This window comes from Ursus americanus, chromosome 12 (genome assembly GCF_024610735.1).
Source record: "Ursus americanus isolate L20-20 chromosome 12, mUrsAme1.1.p, whole genome shotgun sequence".
Classification (NCBI taxonomy): Eukaryota; Metazoa; Chordata; class Mammalia; order Carnivora; family Ursidae; genus Ursus; species Ursus americanus.
The window spans coordinates 68204102-68226383 of record NC_142138.1 but is presented as its reverse complement, the minus strand read 5'-3'; the positions used below and the strand labels follow the sequence as shown (position 1 = coordinate 68226383).

Below are 22282 nucleotides of genomic sequence, written 5' to 3'. Positions count from 1 at the left end.
TACATTTGTATCTTTGGGATAAATACCTAGTAGAGCAATTGCTGGGTTGTAAGGTAGCTCTATTTTCAACTTTTTGAGGAACCTCCATACTGTTTTCCAGAGTGGCTGCACCAGCTTGCATTCCCATCAACAGTGTAGGAGGGTTCCCCTTACTCTGCATCCTCGCCAACATCTGTCATTTCCTAACTTGTTAATTTTAGCCACTCTGACTGGTGTGAGGTGGTAGGTATCTCATAGTGGTTTTGATTTGTATTTCCCGAGTGATGTTGAACACTTTTTCATGTGTCTGTTGGCCATTTGTATGTCTTCTTTGCAGAAATGTCTGTTCATGTCTTCTGCCCATTTCTTGATTGGATTATTTCTTCCTTGGGTAAAACAACACCATTTACAATAGGATTTTAAAACTAAAATACACAGGGCTAAATAAAATGTGCAAGATTCCACACTGAAAATTATGAAACAACACGGGGAGAATCAAAGAAGACCTAATAAAAGGAAAAATAGTCTATTTTACAGATTAGAAGTTTCAATTGTTCAGATGTCCGTTCTTCCCAAGTTGGTCTATACATTCAATGTAATCCTAATCAAAATCCCAGGAGGCTTTTTTGATAGAAATTGATAGGCTAATTTTAAGATTTACATGGAATTGAAAAAAACCAGGATAGTCAAAATCATCTTTAAAGTAAGCACAAAGATGGAAGATATGTATATAACCAGTTTTCAAATTTTAGATTAAAGTAATTAATACAATATGGTATAGGTAAAAGGATAAACAAATAGATCGGTGAAACAGAACAGAGTCCAGATATAGGTTCACACATATATGACCAATGACAAAGACACCAACGCAATTCAAGGGGAAAGAAAGATCTTAGAATAAATGCTGCTGGAAGAACACAATATCCAGATAGAAAAAAAATTCACCTGACCGTTATACTTTTACCATTCATATTAATTTAAAATGGATCATAGATCTAAATCTAAAATCTAAAATTATAAATCTAGCTGGAAACACAGGAGGCTATATGAACTTGGGATGTACAAAAGTTTCTTAAATAGGAGCAAAAAGTACTAATTATAAAAGAAAAACTGTTAAATAGATTTCATCAAAATTTAAAACTTCTCATCAAAAGACACAATTAAGAAAGTGAAAATCTATGTCCCAGTCCAGTGCCTATCAGGCAGCTTTCCTTGGCAGTTCTTCAAATAAGATCTAAGCTAAGCTCTTTCTATCTTTTATAGCTGTCATCTTAAAAGAAGTGGCCTCCAGCAGGCAATATTTATTGAATGAATGTAAAATGCAAAATATGGACTTAACAAAAGCATATATTGTTACAGCCCAATAAAGAAATTGACTCACTTTCAAATTCGCAGTTAGACTGAGAAAATTTGAGTCAAGGTTTAAAACATTTTATAAGTAATTTAAAAACAACACAAAACAGCGGCACCTGGGTGGCCCAGTTGGTTAAATGACTGCCTTTGGCTCAGGTCATAATCCCAGGGTCCTGGGATGGAGCCCCACATTGGGCTCCCTGCTCAGCAAGGAGCCTGCTTCTCCCTCTTCTTCTGCCTGCCACTCCCCCTGCTTGTGCTCTCTCTGTCAAATAAATAAAATCTTTTAAAATAAGACACAAAACATATGTGCCAAATTTAAAAGTAATTAATTGAAAAACACAAAGCAGTAGAGAATTAAAATAAAATTACATTTATAATATTGTTTTAAAAGTAACTCTTGCATTGTTCTGAAATTATGAAATTGACTCAGTAAGGGAGAGATTGGTATTCAATTTATAAAGGTAGTCACCTGTTTTCCTGTATCTAGGCATCTCAAATGCATTCAAAATTATCCAATTTACAAATAACTCATTTATAAGTTAAACTGCCTGGTTTGCATTCCTGCCTTGTGGTGATAGTACTTGCCTCATGGGGTTGCTGAGAGATTACGTGGGTTCTTTCCCATCAGGTTTTTTGAACGGTACAAGGTGAATTCTTGAGAAATGATCATTATTGGCCCATAAAAGATACTTTGGGGAGAGGCCAGCAAGACAAAACCCAGGACTGACATTAGTGACATCAAACCATCTTGTGCCAAGTTGACTAAGAAAGTAAGTTAGAAGGTAAACAAATAGATGGCATCAGCCACTGCTCATTTCTCCGAACACCCCCTCACATCTATCAAAACAGTCTGGTGGGTTGGATGGGCCCTGATTCTGACTCCGTGTGTGTATCTACATGCATTACACTGGCCTCTTCTGCATGATTTTATATTTGACAAAAATAAGTTCTATTTTAAAAGTGAATATGTTTTTAATTACTTATGTGTGTCAGAGAAAGCACTCTAAAAGGAAAAAGATTTATTTGAGAGAGAGAAAGAGAGCGAGACAGCGCGCGAGGAGGGCAAAGGGAAAGGGAGAGAAGCCCACTCCCTAAACCGAAGCCCTGGACGGGGCTGAATCTCCCAACCCTGAGAACCTGACCCGAGCGGCAATGGAGAACCCACGCTTAACCAGCTGAGCCACCCAGCGCCCTGAGAAAACACTTTTTAAAAGTATTTCTATTTTATTGAAATGACGTTTGTGTTTGGTCCTCTCTGCTAAACTAGAAACTCCTCTAAGTAGGAAACGACATCCTTTTCTCACTGAACCGCCCCAGTTTAGTGCACGGGTATTTTAAGTAAATTTCTACCAGCAACCTGGAACCGAAGAGCCAATCTGTGAGGTGGGAGCGGGGTGGGGAGGAGGATGAGGGAACCGGGATCTGTTTTAACACATCTGCTGAAGGTTGGTGTTCTCCGCTGAAGCTTTTAGAGCAAGCCTTGCTTTGGGGTTATTGCTAGTTTCCTCTTCACCAAGAGGAGTTTGTCCCTTTAAGGCAGATACCAGGAAGTTAAAAGTGGATGCTGAGGAGAGGCTAGGGACGGAAACGCAGCGTTGCTCCGCCTCTAGAGAGGTAGTTGACCCTCCGGGCAACCTCAGCCGGAAAACAGAGGTGGTAGGATTTTTTTTTTTTTTTTTTTTCTGTCCAAGGCAGTTTTGGCCCATGTAATGTTCTCCCTGTGGGAGAGAGTGGGTGCCGTTGTGTTTCGGGGCTCTGGCTGAAAGGAGGTGGAGAGGAAGAGCTTCTCCCTATTGGCTGTCGCTGTTTGGACTTTGTTGCTTTGTATTTATATATATACTCCACAACGGCCAAAGAGCGGAAGTAGCCTCTGGACGGCAGCTGAAGGATTGGCCAGGTGCTGCAGAAAAGGCAGTGGGACAGGCTACCATGGCAGGGCTCTCGGCTTCGGTCTTGCGGACCCAGAGCTCCCATATCCCTTTCATAGCAATTCCTTATGGCCAAGAGGACAGCTGAATCTGGTTTATCCTAAAGCACCTGTTGTCGCAGAATTTATTTGGAGGATGCCATGGCCAAGATCTTTCTTCCCTGAAATGTGTTAATTGATGTGTGCTTTCATTCTGTCTTTTGTCTTTTTTTTTTTTTTTTTTGACAGGTTACATTGATCTGGCCTGGTAAAGGTATCTGGAGACCATGACCAAGAAAAGAATTGCAGTGATTGGGGGAGGTGTGAGCGGGCTCTCCTCTATCAAGTGCTGCCTGGATGAGGGCTTGGAGCCTGTCTGCTTTGAAAGGACTGATGACATCGGAGGGCTCTGGAGGTTCCAAGTAAGTCTCCTGGTTCTTTAATAATTGGAAACCTCACTGGAACTAGGTGACTAGCAGGAGTGTTAGCTTGCAACTTCAGGAGCATCCCAGGTGTAATCTGAAACTGGTCTCCTTCGTGGAGGGCAGAGAGAGACCCAAGAAAGAGGCAGGCCACTCCAGGTTGGCAGGTAGCAGGTTTAAATAAGGGAACTTACATATGAGGCTTGTCCTGGGCAGCAGCAAGACAAACACATCTCCACACCTGCCATATGTTAAAAGTTCATATAGAGGCTTTAACTGGATTCAGTCAGTACCATGCACATGGTCTCAACACCACATCCCTAGTAAGGCCAGCAAAATGTACATTCCAAGAAGTCTTTGAGGGCCCAGCTTCTGGGTCAATGCGTGGTCATATCCTCTCGATGACCCCCCCAACATGCCACCTCTCCTAACCAGCTTTTACAATGTCACATAGCCTCCTCTTCTACGGCATTTCCCCAGCAGTCAGCTGGGGGGGTTCGCTATCGTGGAGGTGGCCCATTTGGTGTCTGTCTGTCTGCATGGGAGGCAGATACCACAGCAACAGTGTAGGCACATGCAAAAGAAAACACAGATTAAGGTAATGATTCCCAAAACAATCTTTTTTCACCAAGAGCCCCAGGCTCCCAACCACTGATTTATTAAGTTCCCTACCTAGCTGAGGGATGGATCACTCAGGGTATTCACTTATGTTCTCATGTGATTTAGTAAAGGTGATACATCAGCAGACTCATCAGGCACGAGCACACAGCATTTTGTTTGGATAATGGCACAGGTGCCTCTTTGGAGGCAAAAGTAATGCCCAAAGCCATTCTATTTTGGAGGACAACTTTTCTCACTAGAGATATTTCAGTATTCAGTAAAGACAAGGTTTGTTAGTTATCATTTAATGCTTGCTGGGTGAATTTAGTAATGATTTCTGTATGTGCTATAACATCCACTGGGCCAATGGAGGAAACAAAGACAGCAGCCATACTCCATGTTAGTGAAAGACACAGTGTGCCCATCTAGCCTTGTGGTGAAGGAAATTGGTCAAGTATTGTTACCATGGGTGGGGGGAATTCTCCCCTATGTCCAGGGAAAACCCAGGGTGCAGTGGTCCAACCACCCAGGGGGATCCGTAGCCAAAATTTTGTTCCACACAACCACTAGGCCCCTTTTGGGGCTACCCAATAAACACCTGGGTGGTGTGACCAGTTAGCGCCAAACTAGTCACTCTCCTTTACTATGACAGTGACTGAATACACAGTTCCAGTGATATCCAGCCTATATTCCTGGTACAGTTGTGTTGGTTCTGTTTCAAATGACTTTTCTCTTCCCAACATAGGGGTGTGTGGGTGTTCAAATGTCCATAAATCCATCTCAAATCTGGCTCAATGGTGGTATTTCTAGGACCCTTACAGTCATCAGGTTAATGTTTAGTTTGATAGAAAGAGAAGACCCTTGCCCAGTATTATTGATAGTGTGCCACAGGCCAGGTTTCGGGATTAGTATTGGTAATAGCAGATGAGCCAAGAATGCTGGTACTAGTTTGTTCTTCCTTAAGGTACTGCTTTAGGGCCTTTCAGTCTCTTTCTTGAAGGGATGATACCCACCATGGCAATCCTGAGGAGCTAGAGAGGGGCAGCTGCCCACACAGCCATCAGTTGGATTGATTTCTTTGTTGGACATAGGAGTGGGCCCATGTAGAAAGGAATTTCCACCAGGTGCCCATCCTGTAACTGGACACCAAAGGAGCAGCAGAGTCTAAGGTCAAACAGATATCTAGTAGGAACTTGTATGGGGAGGTGTTTCTCTGCTACAAGAATGACAAGGCCTGATCTTTAGATGTTAGTGTGGCTGCAGTTTTAGGACTTTGACCAGATCATGTATACCATCTGTGTTGGCCATCTGAGATGGACTAGGCAGATATGCCAGACCAGGACCCCCATTTTCTCCCCCTCTTTTGATGGTACATATTCCATTGCAGATATAGTATGTTTCAACAGGTCTAGCTTGTAGCAGGACAATGGGATCCCAGTGGAGACTGAGTAGTTCCTCCTCACCCAGGCGTGCAAAGTAACTCACCCATCCCAGTAGAACTTCCCATTGCAAATTCCAGTAGATAATGCCTTTCTCAGGGTTTGGTGTTCTCAACAGCACAGCATGCTGATCTCGGTGAGAGCTGGGGCAATGGCTGGGTTCTTCAACTTCTGCACCTTTACAGTATTGAGTGCCTTAGTGGGGGTCCCCAGTCTGGCATATGGGGTAATAGGACTTATTGGTTGATCATGCAAATGTGTTAAAGTCTGGGACAGTACTTTAGTCTGCTTGGCCAAAATGGTTTTACCTGTTAGTAATTTCATCTGCCCCTTTAATATTCCATTTTTCTTTTTACCATCCCTGCTGCTTGGGGATTCTAGGGGAGCTGGAACCTCCATTCACTGTCATGACTTTTGCCCAGTCTTGCACATCATGACCTTTGAAATGGGAGCACCCCATCATGTCTACTGATGAGGGTATCCATACATGGTACTCAGCTTCTATAATCCCCTAATGGTGGAAGCCTGGTTCGCACACTGACAGGGAAAGATTGGGTTAGGCCAGGTGCTGTGTCCACACAAACCAGGGCATAGGTATAACCCGCATTCTGAGGGAGTGAGGCAATATAATCAATTTGCCAATCCCTCCCTTGTTGAGAACACTGGTGAGTAGCCCCAGATTCCTTTGGTAGTTGCCTTTGGCATTGTTTATAACACACAAGACATGCTGTTACCGCGTTAACTTGAGTCACTATAGTTCAAGAGCTAGGGTATCAGCTTCCTGATTGCCAGGGGATGTCAGTGCTTTAGGAGCACAGATCTAGAAAACACTGAGTTATACCTCAGGCTCTTATGGGTGGACCTAAATGTCTTTCCACATATCCTGATCCCCACAAGGGCTCATCCACAATCATCCACCCCTCGGCTTCCCAGTGTCACAGCCATAAGTTTCATCCCTTTAGAACAGCCCAATTGTCAGTGCAAAGTGTTAACAAAGGAGTAACAGCCAGAACTCATGAATCACCAGCCAAGCTGTTCTGCATTTAGCCCACTGGCTACTGTACTCTGTTCCTGTTTTCAGCCAGATGGTGTCATTGTTGGGCAAAATAGTGACTGTAGTGCTCTTGGAGGGATTGCCCTGACTAGAGCCATCTGTATACCAGGCATCAGCTAGAATTTCCCCACTCCCTCTCTACAGGCTACAGGGACACAACAGGTATAGGGGCAGGGGCATCTGGAGGATCTACATCCTCCCTAGGTCCTAGTCGCACCTGCATTTCTAGTAGGCTGGTGGACAGGGTGCTCCTCTGCTGCAGATAGGCATGTCACTTAATCACAGTGGGAATTTGAGCCATGGCAGAGGTGGGTCAATGGAACATATTCTCATCCCATCCCTTGATGGGCAGGGAAGTTCTTACCACAATGCTCTGTTCCTTAGTGAGAGGCTTAACCTGGAGGGGTCCTTTTACACTGATAGGAGCCCTTGCTCTATGGGGGTAGACAGGTTTTTTCCCTCTTCCAGAAATGAGACCAAAATCCTAGGAGTCCTTTCTCCTTCTCTTATTTCTGTCAGTGCCCAGCCCATATATTCCAGAGTCACAGACACATCTAATTTGAATGGTAGTCCTGCTTGGGAGATGCCCAGGTTATAACCTGCTTTACTAGTATTTTGGCCTTTTCAGAGGCAGCTTGCTGCTCACATCCCCAGTCCCACATGTGCCCTTTCTCTACCAGGTGGTATAAGCAATGGGGGCACTGTGCCACGTGGGCAATAAAACTCCTCCAAAGTCCCCAAATTCTTACAAAGGCTGGCATCTCGTTTACATTCTTAGGGGTTGGGTAGGCTTGCACCTTATCGATCACAGCTTCTGGCACAACACAAGTCTTATCTGACCAGACAGCTCCCAAAAACTTTATGGCAGTGCTTTGACCCTGAATTTTTTTGTGGGTTCACTGCCCATCCTCTTTCTCACATATGCTCCAGCAAAGCCTCCACAGTTTGCCTCCAGCAGAGGCAAATCTTCCCATGTTAACATTATATCATCAATGCAATGGACCCATTTTAGTGATGTGGAGAAGGAAAACAGGGCAGGTCTCAGGCTACCATCCCATGACATATGGTGGGGCTGTGCAGGGCACCTTGGGGAATCACTCAAAAGACCCATTGTTGCCTCTCCCATGTAAATGCAAACTGGTCTTGTGACTCAGTGGTCAGGGGTATACTGAAAAAAGGCATTTGCTAAGTCCAGCACAGCATAGTACACTCCTAGGACTCTGGGCAAGGTATATAGATAGTGGCAAGTGTGGGCACAGCCGCATGGATGAGGGACTACCTTGTTCAGTTCTCGGTAGTGTGCTGTCATCCACGATGAGTGATCTGAATTTTTACCGGCCATTCAGTGCAGTTTTGGATTGCTTATCCTTATGTTTCCCAGGCAATTTACATTAACAGTTACCACTCTGCAGGAATGACAGGCTGACTGGTTCCCAGTTGATGTTTCCCCTCGGCACTGGTTTGATTACCCAGAGGTGGATTTTACCCATGGAGATTTGCCCAAGGGCAGGGGAAAGGGTGAGGGGCCTTCCATTGCCTGACTCTGGCTTGCCAGTCAATCGGTGGTCATGCTCTCTTGATGACCTCCTCCAACAATGAGATATTTTATCTTGTGTCAGGAAATACAATGGGCTTAACAGTAATTAAACTTGCTAGAATTCAGCCTGCTGGCTTTTTCTCGGTCAGCCATCACCTCAGGTTCTGTTCAGGTTCTTTTTTTCCCCCGAGGCTAGCAGCAAAATAGGACCCAGGTATCACTTGTTTGTACTTTACTGATGTCTATGAAAATGAAAATAGCACAGAGATCATTTTCATTTAATGAGTTTTGCTGCTATCTGAAAGAGGGTAAAACAATCTTGGGGGGGTGGGCAGAGTGAGGGTGGAGTGTAACAAGATAACAAACATTAGAAAATGTAAAGGGGTTAGGAAATTTAGAGTGGTTGCTCCTGGTCTGCATTAATAAGTAAGTGATCTAGAATACTTGCTTACAACTCCTTCCACGGATCCCCTTTTCAGTCCTCTCTGACCTTATGGTTCTTTCTTTCTTTCTTTCTTCCTTCCTTCCTTCCTTCCTTCCTTCCTTCCTTCCTTCCTTCCTTCTCTTTGAATTCTGGTTCAATTTAAATAATTCTCTAATAATCCTAGACCTCAAATAGAATATAAATTCTGGCTTCCTTCTTTGCTTTGAACTTTTCTATCACTTGAAAAATCAAATTTAGTTCAGAAGCCTATCTTCAGAAGAGGGCAGAGGGCACCTGCAACTGGTATTTCTTACCCTTGCAGTTTATTCAGTTTTAAAGTTGAGTTATTAATATGTACACCCAGCCCTGTAACTTGTTACTAAGTTTAGTTATCATCTACTTAAAAGATAATTAAGTTAATTATATGCCAAAGAGTATCAACCATCTTTACTGATCTTTGAAGTGGCACGCATTCATTGGGTTTGTTTTTAAACTCATTTTCTAAACCAGTGAATGGTATTAAGGTCTCCAGATGTGTTTCATATTTCATACAAACAAACACAGTGTTGATCAGCCACTTAAAAATGGCTTCACAGCAGGGCACCTGGATGGTTCAATCGGTTGAGCATCTGACTCTTGATTTCAGCTCACATCATGTTCTCAGGATCGTGAGATTGAGCCCCACGTTGGGTTCCATCCTCAGCATGGAGTCTGCTTGAGATTCTCTCTCTCTCTCCCTCTGCCCCTCTCACTCATGCACTCACTCTCTCTCTAAAGTACATACATACATACATACATACATGGCTTCATAGCATTCCTTAGTTGAACAGCACTGCAGACCTTTTACATCTTGGCTCTGAATGGGGAACAAACTTTATTTGACAATAGTCCTTACTCAGACCTAGAGTGAATACCCCCTGGCAGAACCCCCATGCCTCAGTCTTGGGCATGAACTGAAAAGGCTGTTAATCGGTGTTTGGTAATTAATAGAAAATTATGCTTTTGAAACCCAACCACAACATAGTATAAAAGTTAAGCACATCGCCTGGGTTCAAATCCTAGGCCTGTACCTACTAGCAGTGTGATCTTGGGGAAAATCACTAGACCTCTGTGTACCTCTGTTTTCCTATCATTGAGAAGGAGCTAATAATAGCACCCATTTCATAGAGTTATTGTGGGGATTAAGTGAATGGATATTTATGTCAACACTAACAACCGTACTAGGTATACAGTAAGTGCTATATGCCATTGTTATTATTATTCAGTATGCCTGGAGTGGGGCCCATGCTTCCGGTGTCTTTGGTAAGCATCCTAGCCACGTTTGGCAATAGCTAATCAGGCAATGAAATCAGTTCAGGTCCCCATTCTACCTGATTCTCAGGTTTCTGGCTTTTACCTGCAAAGTGGTTTAAACTTGTTCTCTGTTAAAAACCTAACCTGGGATTTTTTTCTGAGTATCCACTTGGCAAAATTTCAGCACAATATGAACTGCTTCCTTGAAAATAAAGAAGCTATATTTTGTCATAACTCTGACTTCTGTTAAGACAGACTACATCTGTGCCCATTATATTATATATCATATGTAATATATTTTACACACACATACACACACACACACATATATATATACACATACATACGTACACATATGCACACCCACACTATATATTTCTGTGATGTCTGGCACATGTTAGGTGCCATATATATTTATGTTTTAGAAATAAATCCTTGAGTAGCAAAATGTTTTGAGGGGCTGCTTAGAATGCTTATGGAAACAGGGACCTTCATTCTCACACAATCCACAGTTACACGGTTGTGGATCCTGATGTATTATAAACACCAATTAATTTTGGATTAAACATCTTTTACATGCTGATGCTGTTTTCCTCAAGAATTTCCTCTGAGACCTGCTTCTCCACCCCACCCCACCCACCCCCCCCCGTTGGTTTGTTATTTGGAGTCCTGCTCTCCCCCACTTCCCTAACTCTTCTGTCATACATAGGATCATTCCCAAACACTTTGGAATTCCAGTAAGACACAGGAGACTCAGGGCCACCCTTTTCTTTTCCTTGTGACAGGTCCCAGGGATTCAGTATACATCCATATTTTTATTCTCAGACACCATCACTTGCATTTTCCTATTTCTTCTTTCTCTGTTCCACTTGCCAAACAGGAGTATATGATTTACTCTCCACTTGCCTCCTTCTTAGTATTGCTGAATACTTTCCAGTAATAATTATTTATAAGTTCTCAAGACATTAATTTCAGTTAGTTAGTCTCCTTATTAACATTAGATCAGACTGATGGTGGAAAGTAGGTGCTAATGTGAGAAATATCATTTTGATTTTTCATACTTTAATATTACTTTATGAGTGAAATAGCTTTAAAATGATAAACCCCTTACGAATGCTGAGGATTTAATAAGTATTTAATGCTGGAAATATTTTTTTTTAAGATTCTTTAGTCAATCTGAACTTTAAAATCCTTAAAGCATACCAAAGCAGTGTTTCTCAAACTTTAATGTGCATATGAATCACCGGTGATTTTGCCAAAATGTACATTCTGATTCATTAATCTGGAGTGCCACCAAGATTCTGCATTTCTGATAAACCCCTTGGTTATGTCGATGCTGCTGATCTGAGAACTACATTTCCAGTAGTAAAGAGTATAAAGAATATATGTAGGGGCACCTGGCTGGCTCAGTCAGTAGAGCATACAACTCTTAATCTCAGGGTTCTAAGTTTGAGCCCCACATCAGGTGTAGAGATTCCTTAAAAATAAGATCTTAAAAAAAGAGTATATATAATATAAACAAGTAATATAAAAAAAGATACCAAGTGGATACAATATAATATAAAATTAAAACAAAATAAAATATAAATTAAGTAATAAACACCCTTAGATGGATAGGTTTTTTAAAATTCTTAAATTTATTAACTCTCTCCCCTCCAAAAAAATAAAAGACAAATGAATGAATGCAAAAACACTTAGAAGAGGGTAGACAGCAGTGGTTCTCAGCACTGGCTGTACTTTAAAGAATCACCTAGGAACTTTAACAAATACTGATGTCAGTCCATCTAGACGTTCTGCTTTTATTGGCCTGTGATGCCAATAAAGCTCCCCACTACTTATCTGTAATAGGCAGCTGACGTGGAGACCTTTGCCCTAAAGTTTTTAACCTCAGCTTTCCAGTTGATAAATGAGAATGATATGGCATCTTTAAAACAAAATAAGTAACAGTATATTAGACTTTGGACTTTGTTAGATGATGTCCACTGTCCTTAAGCATTTTGCAGTTTAGCTAAGAATGTGTGGAGAAAAGACTTTTGAGGTTGATGGGATGAACTCTGGTTCCCTGAGCTTTCTGGGGTCAGCACAGTACCTCTTACCAGGAGATCTCAACCGTGTCTGCATATTAGACAAGGAGCAATTAAAACAGGGTCTCTGGGAGTAGGGACGAGGCATTAGTGTTTTTAGAGTTCCCCAGATTATTCCAATATGCAGACAAGGTTGAGAACAGTCCTAAGAGTGCTTCTATCCCATGGAATTCTAGGTCTATCAAAGGAACAGAAGAGCAACACTGCCCTGTTCTCTTCTCTTCTATGAACTTCTTGTTCAGATGTGTGAGTCATGCAATCAAGGTACATTTGTAGAGGGCAGGCTTATTAATTGATGGCAGGAAAATTTAAAACCCCAGTGCAGCAGCTTCGTTTTCCACTCAGTGACCCAATATTGCTCTATTCCCACTCTCTTTTATAAAAAGCAGTGGGTTGACACAGTGGTAAACCCTACCTGAGATCCAATCAGGTGTTTGGAAGAGCTTGATGGTTTTTTTTTTTTAGGAATTTATTTATTTATTCATGAGAGACAGAGAGAGAGAGAGAGGCAGAGGGAGAAGTAGGCTCTCCACAGAGCAGGGAGCCCGATGCGGGACTCGATCCCAGGATCCTGAGCTGGAGGAAGACACTTAACCGACTGAGCCACCCAGATGCCCCTTGATGGTTTTTGTTGACACAAGAAAACACTTTGGTGTGTTAGTGACATGAAAAAGAATATAAATATATGAGTTTTGCCACAGGGGTAAGATCTGTGATGTATTTAGCTCTGTGAACCCAACAGACCTGCTCTAGAAAGCATGGTTCTACTCCTTGTACTAAATTTTGAACTTCTGGAAGACAGGGACAAACTCGTATTTCTTAGCATCTAATATAGTGTTTTTATTACAGAAGGACTTTAGAAATATCTGTTGAATAAATGAATAAATTAATGAAATTAAATTCAGAAGTTAGGAACATGTCTACCCTTGCCCCCATAAACATCTTAGTTTCAAAATGGCCCTGCCACTCATTAATTTTAATTTCTTTTAAAAAATGTGTTATGTACAAACATGTTTAAATAAACTTTTAATTTCAGAACAGTTTTAGATTTACAGAATTATTAGGAAGACAGTACAGAGTTCCTATATATCTGACACCCAGTTTTCCCTCTTATTAACATTTTATATTAGTATGATACATTTGTCATAATTAATGAACCAATACTGATACTTATTAACTGAAGGTCCATACCTTATTCAGGTTTGCTCAGTTTTTTACATATATTCCTGTTCCAGGATCCCATCCAGGATACCACATTACATTTAGTTGTCATGTTTCCTTAGGCTCCTCTTGGCTGTGACAATTTCTCAGACTTTCCTTGTTTTTGATGATCTTGACAGTTTTGAGAATTATTGGTTGTTTTACAGAATGTCCCTCAGTTGGGATTTGTCTGTTTTTATCATGGTTAGACTGGGGTTATGGATTTGGGGGAAGAAGACCAGAGAGGTAAAGTGTCATTTCCATGAGATCATATCAGTAGTACATAAATATGACTCATCACTATTGATGTTAACCTTGATGACCTGGCTCGAGATGGTGTTTGTCAGGTTTTGTCACTGTAAAGTCACTCCTTTTTTTTTTTCTCCTTGCCATACTGTACTCTTTTGAAAGAAAGTCACTATGCACAATATACACTTAAGTACAAAGTTGGCTTCTCTAGGCCTTTTGTTTTTCCATATAAACTTTAGAATCAAGTTGCCAGTGTCTACAAAATAGCTTGCTGGGATGTTGGTTGGGATTGCACTGAATCTATAGATTGGGAAGAACTGACATCTTAACAATGTGGAGTCCTTCAATCTATAAGCACAGAATATCTTTCCACTTATTTAGATCTTTGATTTTTTTCATCTGTGTTTTATAGTTTCTGCATATAAATCGTATACATATTTTATTAGATTTATGCCTAAGTATTTAATTTTGGGGGTGTTATTGTAAATTTTTTTTTTAATTTAAATCCGATTGTTCATTTCTGGTATATAGGAAAGTAGTTGACTTTTGTATGTTAACCCTGTATCCTGCAACCCTGCTATACTTGCTTATTAGTTCCACGTTGTTGTTGTTGTTTCCAATCCTTTGGGATTTTCTAAATATGTTATCTCTGAATAAAAATAGTTTTATTTCTTCATCTCAATCTGTATATTTTTATTTCTTTTCCTTTTTTTGCGGGGAGGGATTTAATGCCACTTTATTAATTAGTTTGTTTTTATTTAAATTCCAGTTAGTTAACATACAGTGTAATATTAGTTTCAGGTGTACAATATAGTGATTCAACACTTGCATAAAACATCCAGTGCTCATCCCAACAAGTGCACTCCTTAATTCCCATCACCTATTTCACCCAACCCCCATCTCCCCTTTTGGAAACCAGCAGTTTGTTCTCTATAGTTAAGGGTCTGTTTTTCGCTCTCTTTTTTTTTTCCTTTGCTCATTTGTTTTGTTTCTTAAATTCCGCATATGAACGAAATCACATGGTATTTGTCTTTCTCTGACTGACTTATTTTGCTTAGCATAATACTAATACATAGTTGAAAATGGCAAGATTTTGGGGTTTTTTATGGCTGAGTAATATATATACATACATGTATATATATGTACATATGTATATATACATGGATATATATACATATATACATAACATTGTATATACATGTATGTACATATATCACATTTTCTTTATCCTATTCATCAGTTGATGGAGACTTGGACTATTTCCATAGTTTAGCTATTGTAGATCATGCTGCTATCAACAATATCTCTTTGAATTAGTATTTTTGCATTCTTTGGGTAAATACTTTGTAGTGCATTTGCTGGGTCATAGGGTAGTTCTATTTTTAACTTTTTGAGGAACCTCTACGCTATTTTCCCCAAATAGCCAAAGCAACCTTGAAAATGAAAAGCAAAGCTGGAGGTATCACAATTCCAGACTTCTTATATTACAAAGCTGTAGTAATCAAAACAGTATGATCCTGGCACAAAATATAGACACATAGATCAATACAACAGAAGAGAAAACCCAGAAAGGGACCCACAACTATATGGGCGATCAATCTTTGACAAAGCAGAAAAGGATATCCGATGGAAAAAAGTCTCTTCAACAAATGGTGTTGGGAAATCTGGACAGCAACATGTAAAAGAATGAAACAGGACCATTTTCTTACATTACACGTAAAAATAAATTCAGAATGGATGAAAGACCTAAATGTGAGACATGAAACAATAAAATTCTATAGGAGAACATAGGCAGCAACCTCCTTGATATTGGCCATAGCAATTTCTTTCTAGATAAGTCTCCTAAGGCAAGGGAAACAGCAGCAAAAATAAACTATGGGGATTTCATTAAAATAAAAACCTTCTGCACAGCAAAGGAAACAATCAACAAAACCAAAAGGCAGCCTATGGAATGGGAGAAGATATTTGCAAATGATATATCTGATAAAGGGTTAATATCCCAAACCTATAAAGAACTTATCAAACAACACCCAAAAAACAAATAATCCAATTAAAAAGTGAGCTGAAGACATGAATAGACATTTTTCCAATGTCTACAGATGGCCAACAGACACATGAAAAGATGCTCAACATCACTGATCATCAGGGAAATACAAATCGAAACTACAATGAGATATCACCTCACACCTGTCAGAATGGCTAAAATCAACAACCCAAGAAATAAGAGGTATTGGCGAGGATGTGGAGAAAGGGGAACCCTCTTGCACTGTTGGTGGGAATGCAATCTGGTACACCCACTATTCCTTTTTTTGTCTTATCACATCAACTAGGATTTCTAGTACAGAGTTGAACAGGAATGGTGAGAGAGGATATCTTAGCCTTGTTCCCAATTAAGGGAGAAATTGTCCATTTTCTCACATTAAATTATGATATTAGCTGTGGGTATTTTATAGATTTTTTAATCAAATTGAAGAAATTTTTCTCTATTCTTAGTTTGCTGAAGTTTTTTTTTTTTTAAATCATGAATGGGTGTTGTATAAACAACATTTCAACAAAGATAAAAGAAAAAATACTACCTCCTTAACAAATCAACTTGTTTTTCCCTATTTTCAAGTTTTATTGACTTAAATAAAATATACTCAGAACCATCTGACAGGGGAGAGGTTATACAATTATATAAACATGGGTAAATATAGGTAGTATACAATTGCCCCATGCAGACATAAATTTATATATTTGGTGGTAAGAATGTAAATTTAATTTTGTAATATTAATTTTTTTTTACTAAAAGTTATATTATAGGCCACTTTCAATGTTCCTACCTAGATTTGAAAATTATAGTTTAGGTGTCTCCAAATTCATTTTCCATAATTCAGTCATTAATTCATTTCAAAGCACTTATTGAATATCCACTATATATCAGTCACTGTATTGATGATAGAGACACAAAGAAAAATAAGACATACATCTTATTCACGGGTAGCTCATGGTCATAGAAACATACACAGAATATTACAGTGTTAAGTTTAAGTTGCCTTTGAGAGCTTGGAAGTGAATGGGAAATCTAACTCTGTGGGGGAAACAGTAAAGTCTTCTTCAAAGAAGTGCCATTTGATATGACTCTTGAATGACAGGAATTTTCCAAATGAAGAAGCAGTAATATGTACTTTTAAAGTTGTGAAAGGCCACCCACTTGCACCCCACTTCAGATACTAGTCACAAATCCAGGTTATTACTTATACTTCTGACCAACTGGCTATAAATCAGAGGTTCCCATGACCCCCTCCTTGGGTTTGATTAATTTGCTGTCGTGGCTCACAGAACTCAGGAAACCCATTTACTCATTAGATTACCAGTTTATTATAAAGGGATATAACTTATAACAGCCAAATGGAAGAAATGCATAGGAGAAGGTATAGGGACAGGACACAGAGCTTCTGTGCTCTTTCTGAGTGCTCTACTCTCCCCATATCTCCTCATCCTCACCAACCTGGAAGCTCCCCAAACCCCATCCTTTTGGGTTTTTGTGGAACCTTTGCTTTGTAGGCATGATTGATGAAATCATTAAATCATGGCCATTGACAATTTATTCAACTTCCAGCCTCTCTTCCCTCCCCAAAGATCGGTGGTGGGGGTGGGATTGGAACTGTAAGTTATAGCCCTCTAATCACTTGGTTGGCTTCTTTTTTTTTTTATTTGAGAGAGAGAGGGAGAACGTGCATGGTGGGGGGGGGGGGCAGAAGGAGAGGGAGAGAAATAATCTCTAGCAGACTCCCTGTTGAGCAGGGAGTCCAATGCGGGGCTCAGTCTCACAACCCTGAGATCACTACCTGAGCCAAAATCAAGAGTGGACCGCTTAACTGACAGAGCCACCCAGGTGCCCCTTGGTTGGCTCCTTTGGCTAATCAGCCCCTATCCTTAAGTAGTTTCTGAAAGTCACCTCATTAACACAACAAAAGACATCTTTATTATTCTTAACCCTTAGGAAATTCCAAGGGTTTGGGGAGCTTTGAGTCACAAACTGTAGGCAAGTCCACATATATATGCAAAATATATACAAAGCCCAAATACATATGAGAGAAATATTTTGGTTATCTGAATGACCAATATATATTTCTTATAAGTCACAATATCATAGGCACTTAGCTTATTTCTTTTCTATAAATAATACTATCATTAACATAATTTAACATAAATTTGTCTACTATGCTGAATATTTCTTAAAAACGCTAAGTTTCAAGGGTTTTCATATACTTGCCACATTGCTCTCCAGAAAACATTGTACTAACTTCACTCTCTCCAGCATACATTCCCATTTCATAAGTTTCTGTTTGTGCTAACACTGAGTACTAGTCTTTTAAATGAGTAAAAATGAGGTAATAAATATGGGAACGTATGCTGGACAGAATGGAAGTTAGTACAATGTTTCCTGGAGAGCAGTCTTACCAGTGTACAACAACCCTTGAAACTCACCTAGGCTTTGAAATATATAAAATATTTATAAGACCATTATTTAGATGAGCAGTTCTCACTTGGAGTCTCATGTCATTGCAATTAGGTGACAGCTGAGACTGTACATCTGCTATGGTCTCTTTGTTCACATGTTTAGAACTTCAGCTGGGATAAATCAAATTTCTGGGGGCTGAACATCTCTCTATCCCAAACATTCTCTTCATGGGTCTGACTTGGGCTTACTCACAGAATGGTGACTTAAGGTAGTCGGACTTCTTACCTATCTGCTGAGTTCTACCAGATCAAGCTTTCTAAGAGACAGAGGGCAGAAGTTGCAAGACTACTTAGGACTGTCTTAGAAGCTATTCAGTATCATTCCAACTGCATGCTATTAGTCAAAAGCAAGTCACAAAGACAACTCAGATTCAAAGGGAAGAGACAACACAAGGACACAAATACTGGGAGATGTGGAGAATTGTGTGTCTATATAACTTTTTTTAATTGACATTTCTTTCAGAAAACTTTTTTGAATGTTTATTGACTGTTAATAAACCATGAAGTAATTCTCAAGTTGCTATGAATGCTTCTTATTTAATGCAGGAAAATCCTGAAGAAGGAAGGGCCAGTATTTACAAATCGGTGATCATCAACACATCTAAGGAGATGATGTGCTTCAGTGACTATCCCATCCCAGATCATTATCCTAACTTCATGCACAACTCCCAGGTCCTCAAGTATTTCAGGATGTATGCCAAAGAATTTGATCTTTTAAAGTATATTCGATTTAAGGTAGGGAATTTTGTGGTTGTCTTTGTGTTTGAAGTTGTTTGTCAAATAAATGAATAATGTGGCTTCATTTACCAGTGCTTACGTGTCAAATAAATGAATAATGTGGCTTCATTTACCAGTGCTTATGTGTAAAGACTGGTTTAATAGGTCCATATATCTATCCTATCCAGACAAAGACTCCATTCTTTTGTCTTCTCTGTGCCTGGAATACATTCATGGAAAGGTCATTTTTCTGTATATTTTGGCTGCAGATCCTAGAAGCCACCTGCCAGAATGTTTTGCAATAAAACAAATGAGGGGAAGTGTTTTCCCAGTTAGAGAAGGGAACTGACAGGTATGGAAACTTAAAACCTCTGGATCCACCACAACTTATCTGCACTGCTTAGACCTTTTATACTTTCTGAAGTACTTGCCAATGCATTTTTTAATTTAAATTCAATTAGCCAACATATTCTCAGTCTCAGATATAGTGTTCAACAATTTGTCAGTTGCGTATAACACCCAGTGCTTCTCACATCACACCAATGCATTACTTTTATGTGATCACAAACAACCCAGTGAAGCAGTTATTGGGAAGTTATTGAGGAAGCCAAAAAGTTAACTCTGGTATAAAGAGAAGAACACTGAAATGGGGAACAAAAACTTGACTTCTAGGGGCGCCTGGGTGGCACAGCGGTTAAGCGTCTGCCTTCGGCTCAGGGCGTGATCCCGGCGTACCGGGATCGAGCCCCACATCAGGCTCCTCCACTGGGAGCCTGCTTCTTCCTCTCCCACTCCCCCTGCTTGTGTTCCCTCTCTCGCTGGCTGTCTCTATCTCTGTCAAATAAATAAATAAAATCTTTAAAAAAAAAAAAAAAAAAAAAAAAAAAAAACTTGACTTCTAGTCTTTGCTCTACCACTAATCAACTTGTGACTTCAGAGAAGTTAAGTTCCTCAACTTTGATGTCTCTTGTTTTTTTGTTTGTAAAAATTTTCTTGTTCGTAAAACAAGATGATTATATCAGATCACTTCAATGGTTCCTGTTGTTAAGACTTCCATGATTTTTCTATCATCTTTTTTTTCAAAGATTTTATTTTATTTATTCATGAGAGACAGAAACAGAGGGAGAAGCAGGCTCCCCATGGAGCAAGGAGCCCGAAGCAGGACTCGATCCTAGGACCCTGGGATCACAACCTGAGCCAAAGGCAGATGCTTAACTGACTGAGCCATCCAGGTGCCTGATTTTTCTATCATCTTTAACCCTGGCCACAGAAGAACACATATTTCTGACAGCTGGCAAAAAGCCTAAATCTTTTACTTTTTTGTCCCCTTGTGATGAGAATATTAGGATCGACTCTCTTAACAACTTTCACATATACCATACAGCAGTATTATCTATAGTCATCATGTTATATATTATTATATCCACAGTACTTATTTATCTTATAACTAGAATTTGTACCGCTTGACCACCTGCATCTAATTCCCCACCCCCACCTCCCTTCTACCTTCTGATCATTCTGCTAAATCATGACTTTTTCTATTTAACGATGATAATAAAGTGGTAATATCCAGTGACAACTAACAAAGTAAGTCATTTATAGTCCAGTGACTTCCCTTCACTTGTTAAACACATTTAACAAGTTTGTTACCATACTAATCACTGGAGATACAAAGACAAAAAAAAAAAAAAATCAATGATTTCATAGCCTAGTTAAGAAGATATAAAAATGAAGAAAAAAATTTCTATAAATTTAAAAGTAAAGACTTACAGGGTAATAAATGCCATAGAGATTTATATATTGTTAGCTCAGAGGAAGGGTGCTTAACCATTCAGGGCATGAGACAATAGGCACCAGGGAAGTTTTCTTAGAGGAGATAATATGTAAGAGCTAAATGTTGAAAGGTAAGTAGGAATCTGCCAAATGAAGAAGGAATAAAAGGGTGACCCATGCAGGGGAATAAGCCTGTGTAAAAACAAGAAACTTAAAGAGAAGAACTCTAAATAGTGCAGGATGGCCAGGGTTATACAGAGGTGGTATCTCTAGGAGTCCACCAAGACATTATGGTCAGAAACCCTAGAACCACATAGGAATACATTCTTAATGTTTCCTTAGGCTGGATAGAATAACCCATTTTTTAAACCTAAAAATTATACCACTGACTATCTCATCTTGCAGCCTCTTTCTTTATAATTACTTGTAAAATGGTCATTTATGGGAGCCAAAGAGAGGAACCACAAAAGTTCATACATAAAATATGAGCCAATGAGATGTTCTTAAACTCTAAGAGAGTCCTAGGACTCAGTCACAAGTTTAAGCCTAGACAGTGAGAACAGGATTTGGGGTAAAAAGATATCGGAGGGTCCCAGGATGTCTGGGGGCCAGGGGAGGAATAGGTATTTAGGGCATGGACTGCCTTAGAAGCACAGGAGAAACCCAAGTTCTATTCAAGTGTTGCATGACATCTTAGGGCATGGTCTAAGAGAATGAGTAATTTGCACTTTTCTAGAAGCAGAGGAGAGTGCAACATTAATCTGCCAACTATTTTATTTAGCCTGCCTCATGACAGTTTTCTCACTCTGACCACAGCCCCAGACAACAAAGTTCTTATGTGTGTAATATAAAAATCAAATATCCCTACATGAGCTCTATTATGTGATATCACTCTGCAAAGAGAGTCATGTCAGGGAAAATGTCCACTGTATTGGCTGTGGTTAGTCTCCTGTAGCTATCACTTTTCTTTTCAGACCACTGTGTGCAGTGTGAAGAAGCAGCCTGATTTCTCCACTTCAGGCCAATGGGAGGTAGTCACAGAATCTGAAGGGGAAAAGGAGGTAAATGTCTTTGATGGAGTCATGGTTTGCACTGGCCATCACACCAATGCTCACTTACCTTTGGAAAGCTTTCCTGGTGAGTAGCCTACAAGGAAAGAAACCCTTGAACCACGCCTGTGACCTGATCTCTGAGGAATGGGAGGATTGTGGCCTGAGTGATTCCTACCTAAGGATGAGATAAGGCTTATCCTAATTCTACATGTTCCCCTGAAAGATGTTGGGACAGCTTTGATTACTGCCATTTGGGAGGTAGAAATAACATTAATTTTGGAGACTAGAGAAAAATTAGAGGGCTCTATCTCTGGTTTCACAACAACCTTAGTTTTTCTAAGGATCAAAAGAAAGAACATGGGGTTGATCTGTATTAGGTTGAAAAAGGACCTTTTCAGCAATCAAGGAAACAAATATTGAGTTTCATAAAAACTTAAAGAACTGAATTATAGTTTTTGACCTGGATTTTCATTTTGAAAAAAAAAAACACTCTAGTATACTCTAGAGCATATGAAAACATACGTACTCCAATTGAAATGTAAGTAGGTATTTAAAGATGAAAAGACAAAAGAGAAAGGAAGTTTTCTGCAGCAGTTTAGATTTGGGAGTCTACAAGTCCAAAATACAAACAGATCCTGAGGTAAGCAGACTATCCATGATAAGGAAGCCACAAGGTTCTGCTCTGAGACTA

General features: G+C 39.8%; 1 protein-coding gene and 1 long non-coding RNA gene across 3 annotated transcripts in view; one reads left to right on the top strand and one right to left on the bottom strand.

Annotated features, from left to right (window-relative positions):
* Positions 1-3460: 3460 nt before the first annotated feature.
* LOC148109225 (uncharacterized) overlaps positions 3461-22282 on the bottom strand; it is a 58925-nt gene continuing 40103 nt past the window's right edge. For both annotated transcript variants that reach the window (XR_015726398.1, XR_015726399.1), the window contains exon 2: positions 3461-4198. This is a non-coding gene — a long non-coding RNA (uncharacterized LOC148109225). The remainder of the gene's footprint in view (positions 4199-22282) is intronic.
* FMO5 (flavin containing dimethylaniline monoxygenase 5) overlaps positions 3529-22282 on the top strand; it is a 31730-nt gene continuing 12976 nt past the window's right edge. The window contains exons 1-3 of the mRNA XM_045813589.2: positions 3529-3663; positions 18596-18784; positions 21514-21676. Of these exons, the coding sequence (XP_045669545.1) occupies positions 3529-3663; positions 18596-18784; positions 21514-21676 (487 nt within the window). The remainder of the gene's footprint in view (positions 3664-18595; positions 18785-21513; positions 21677-22282) is intronic.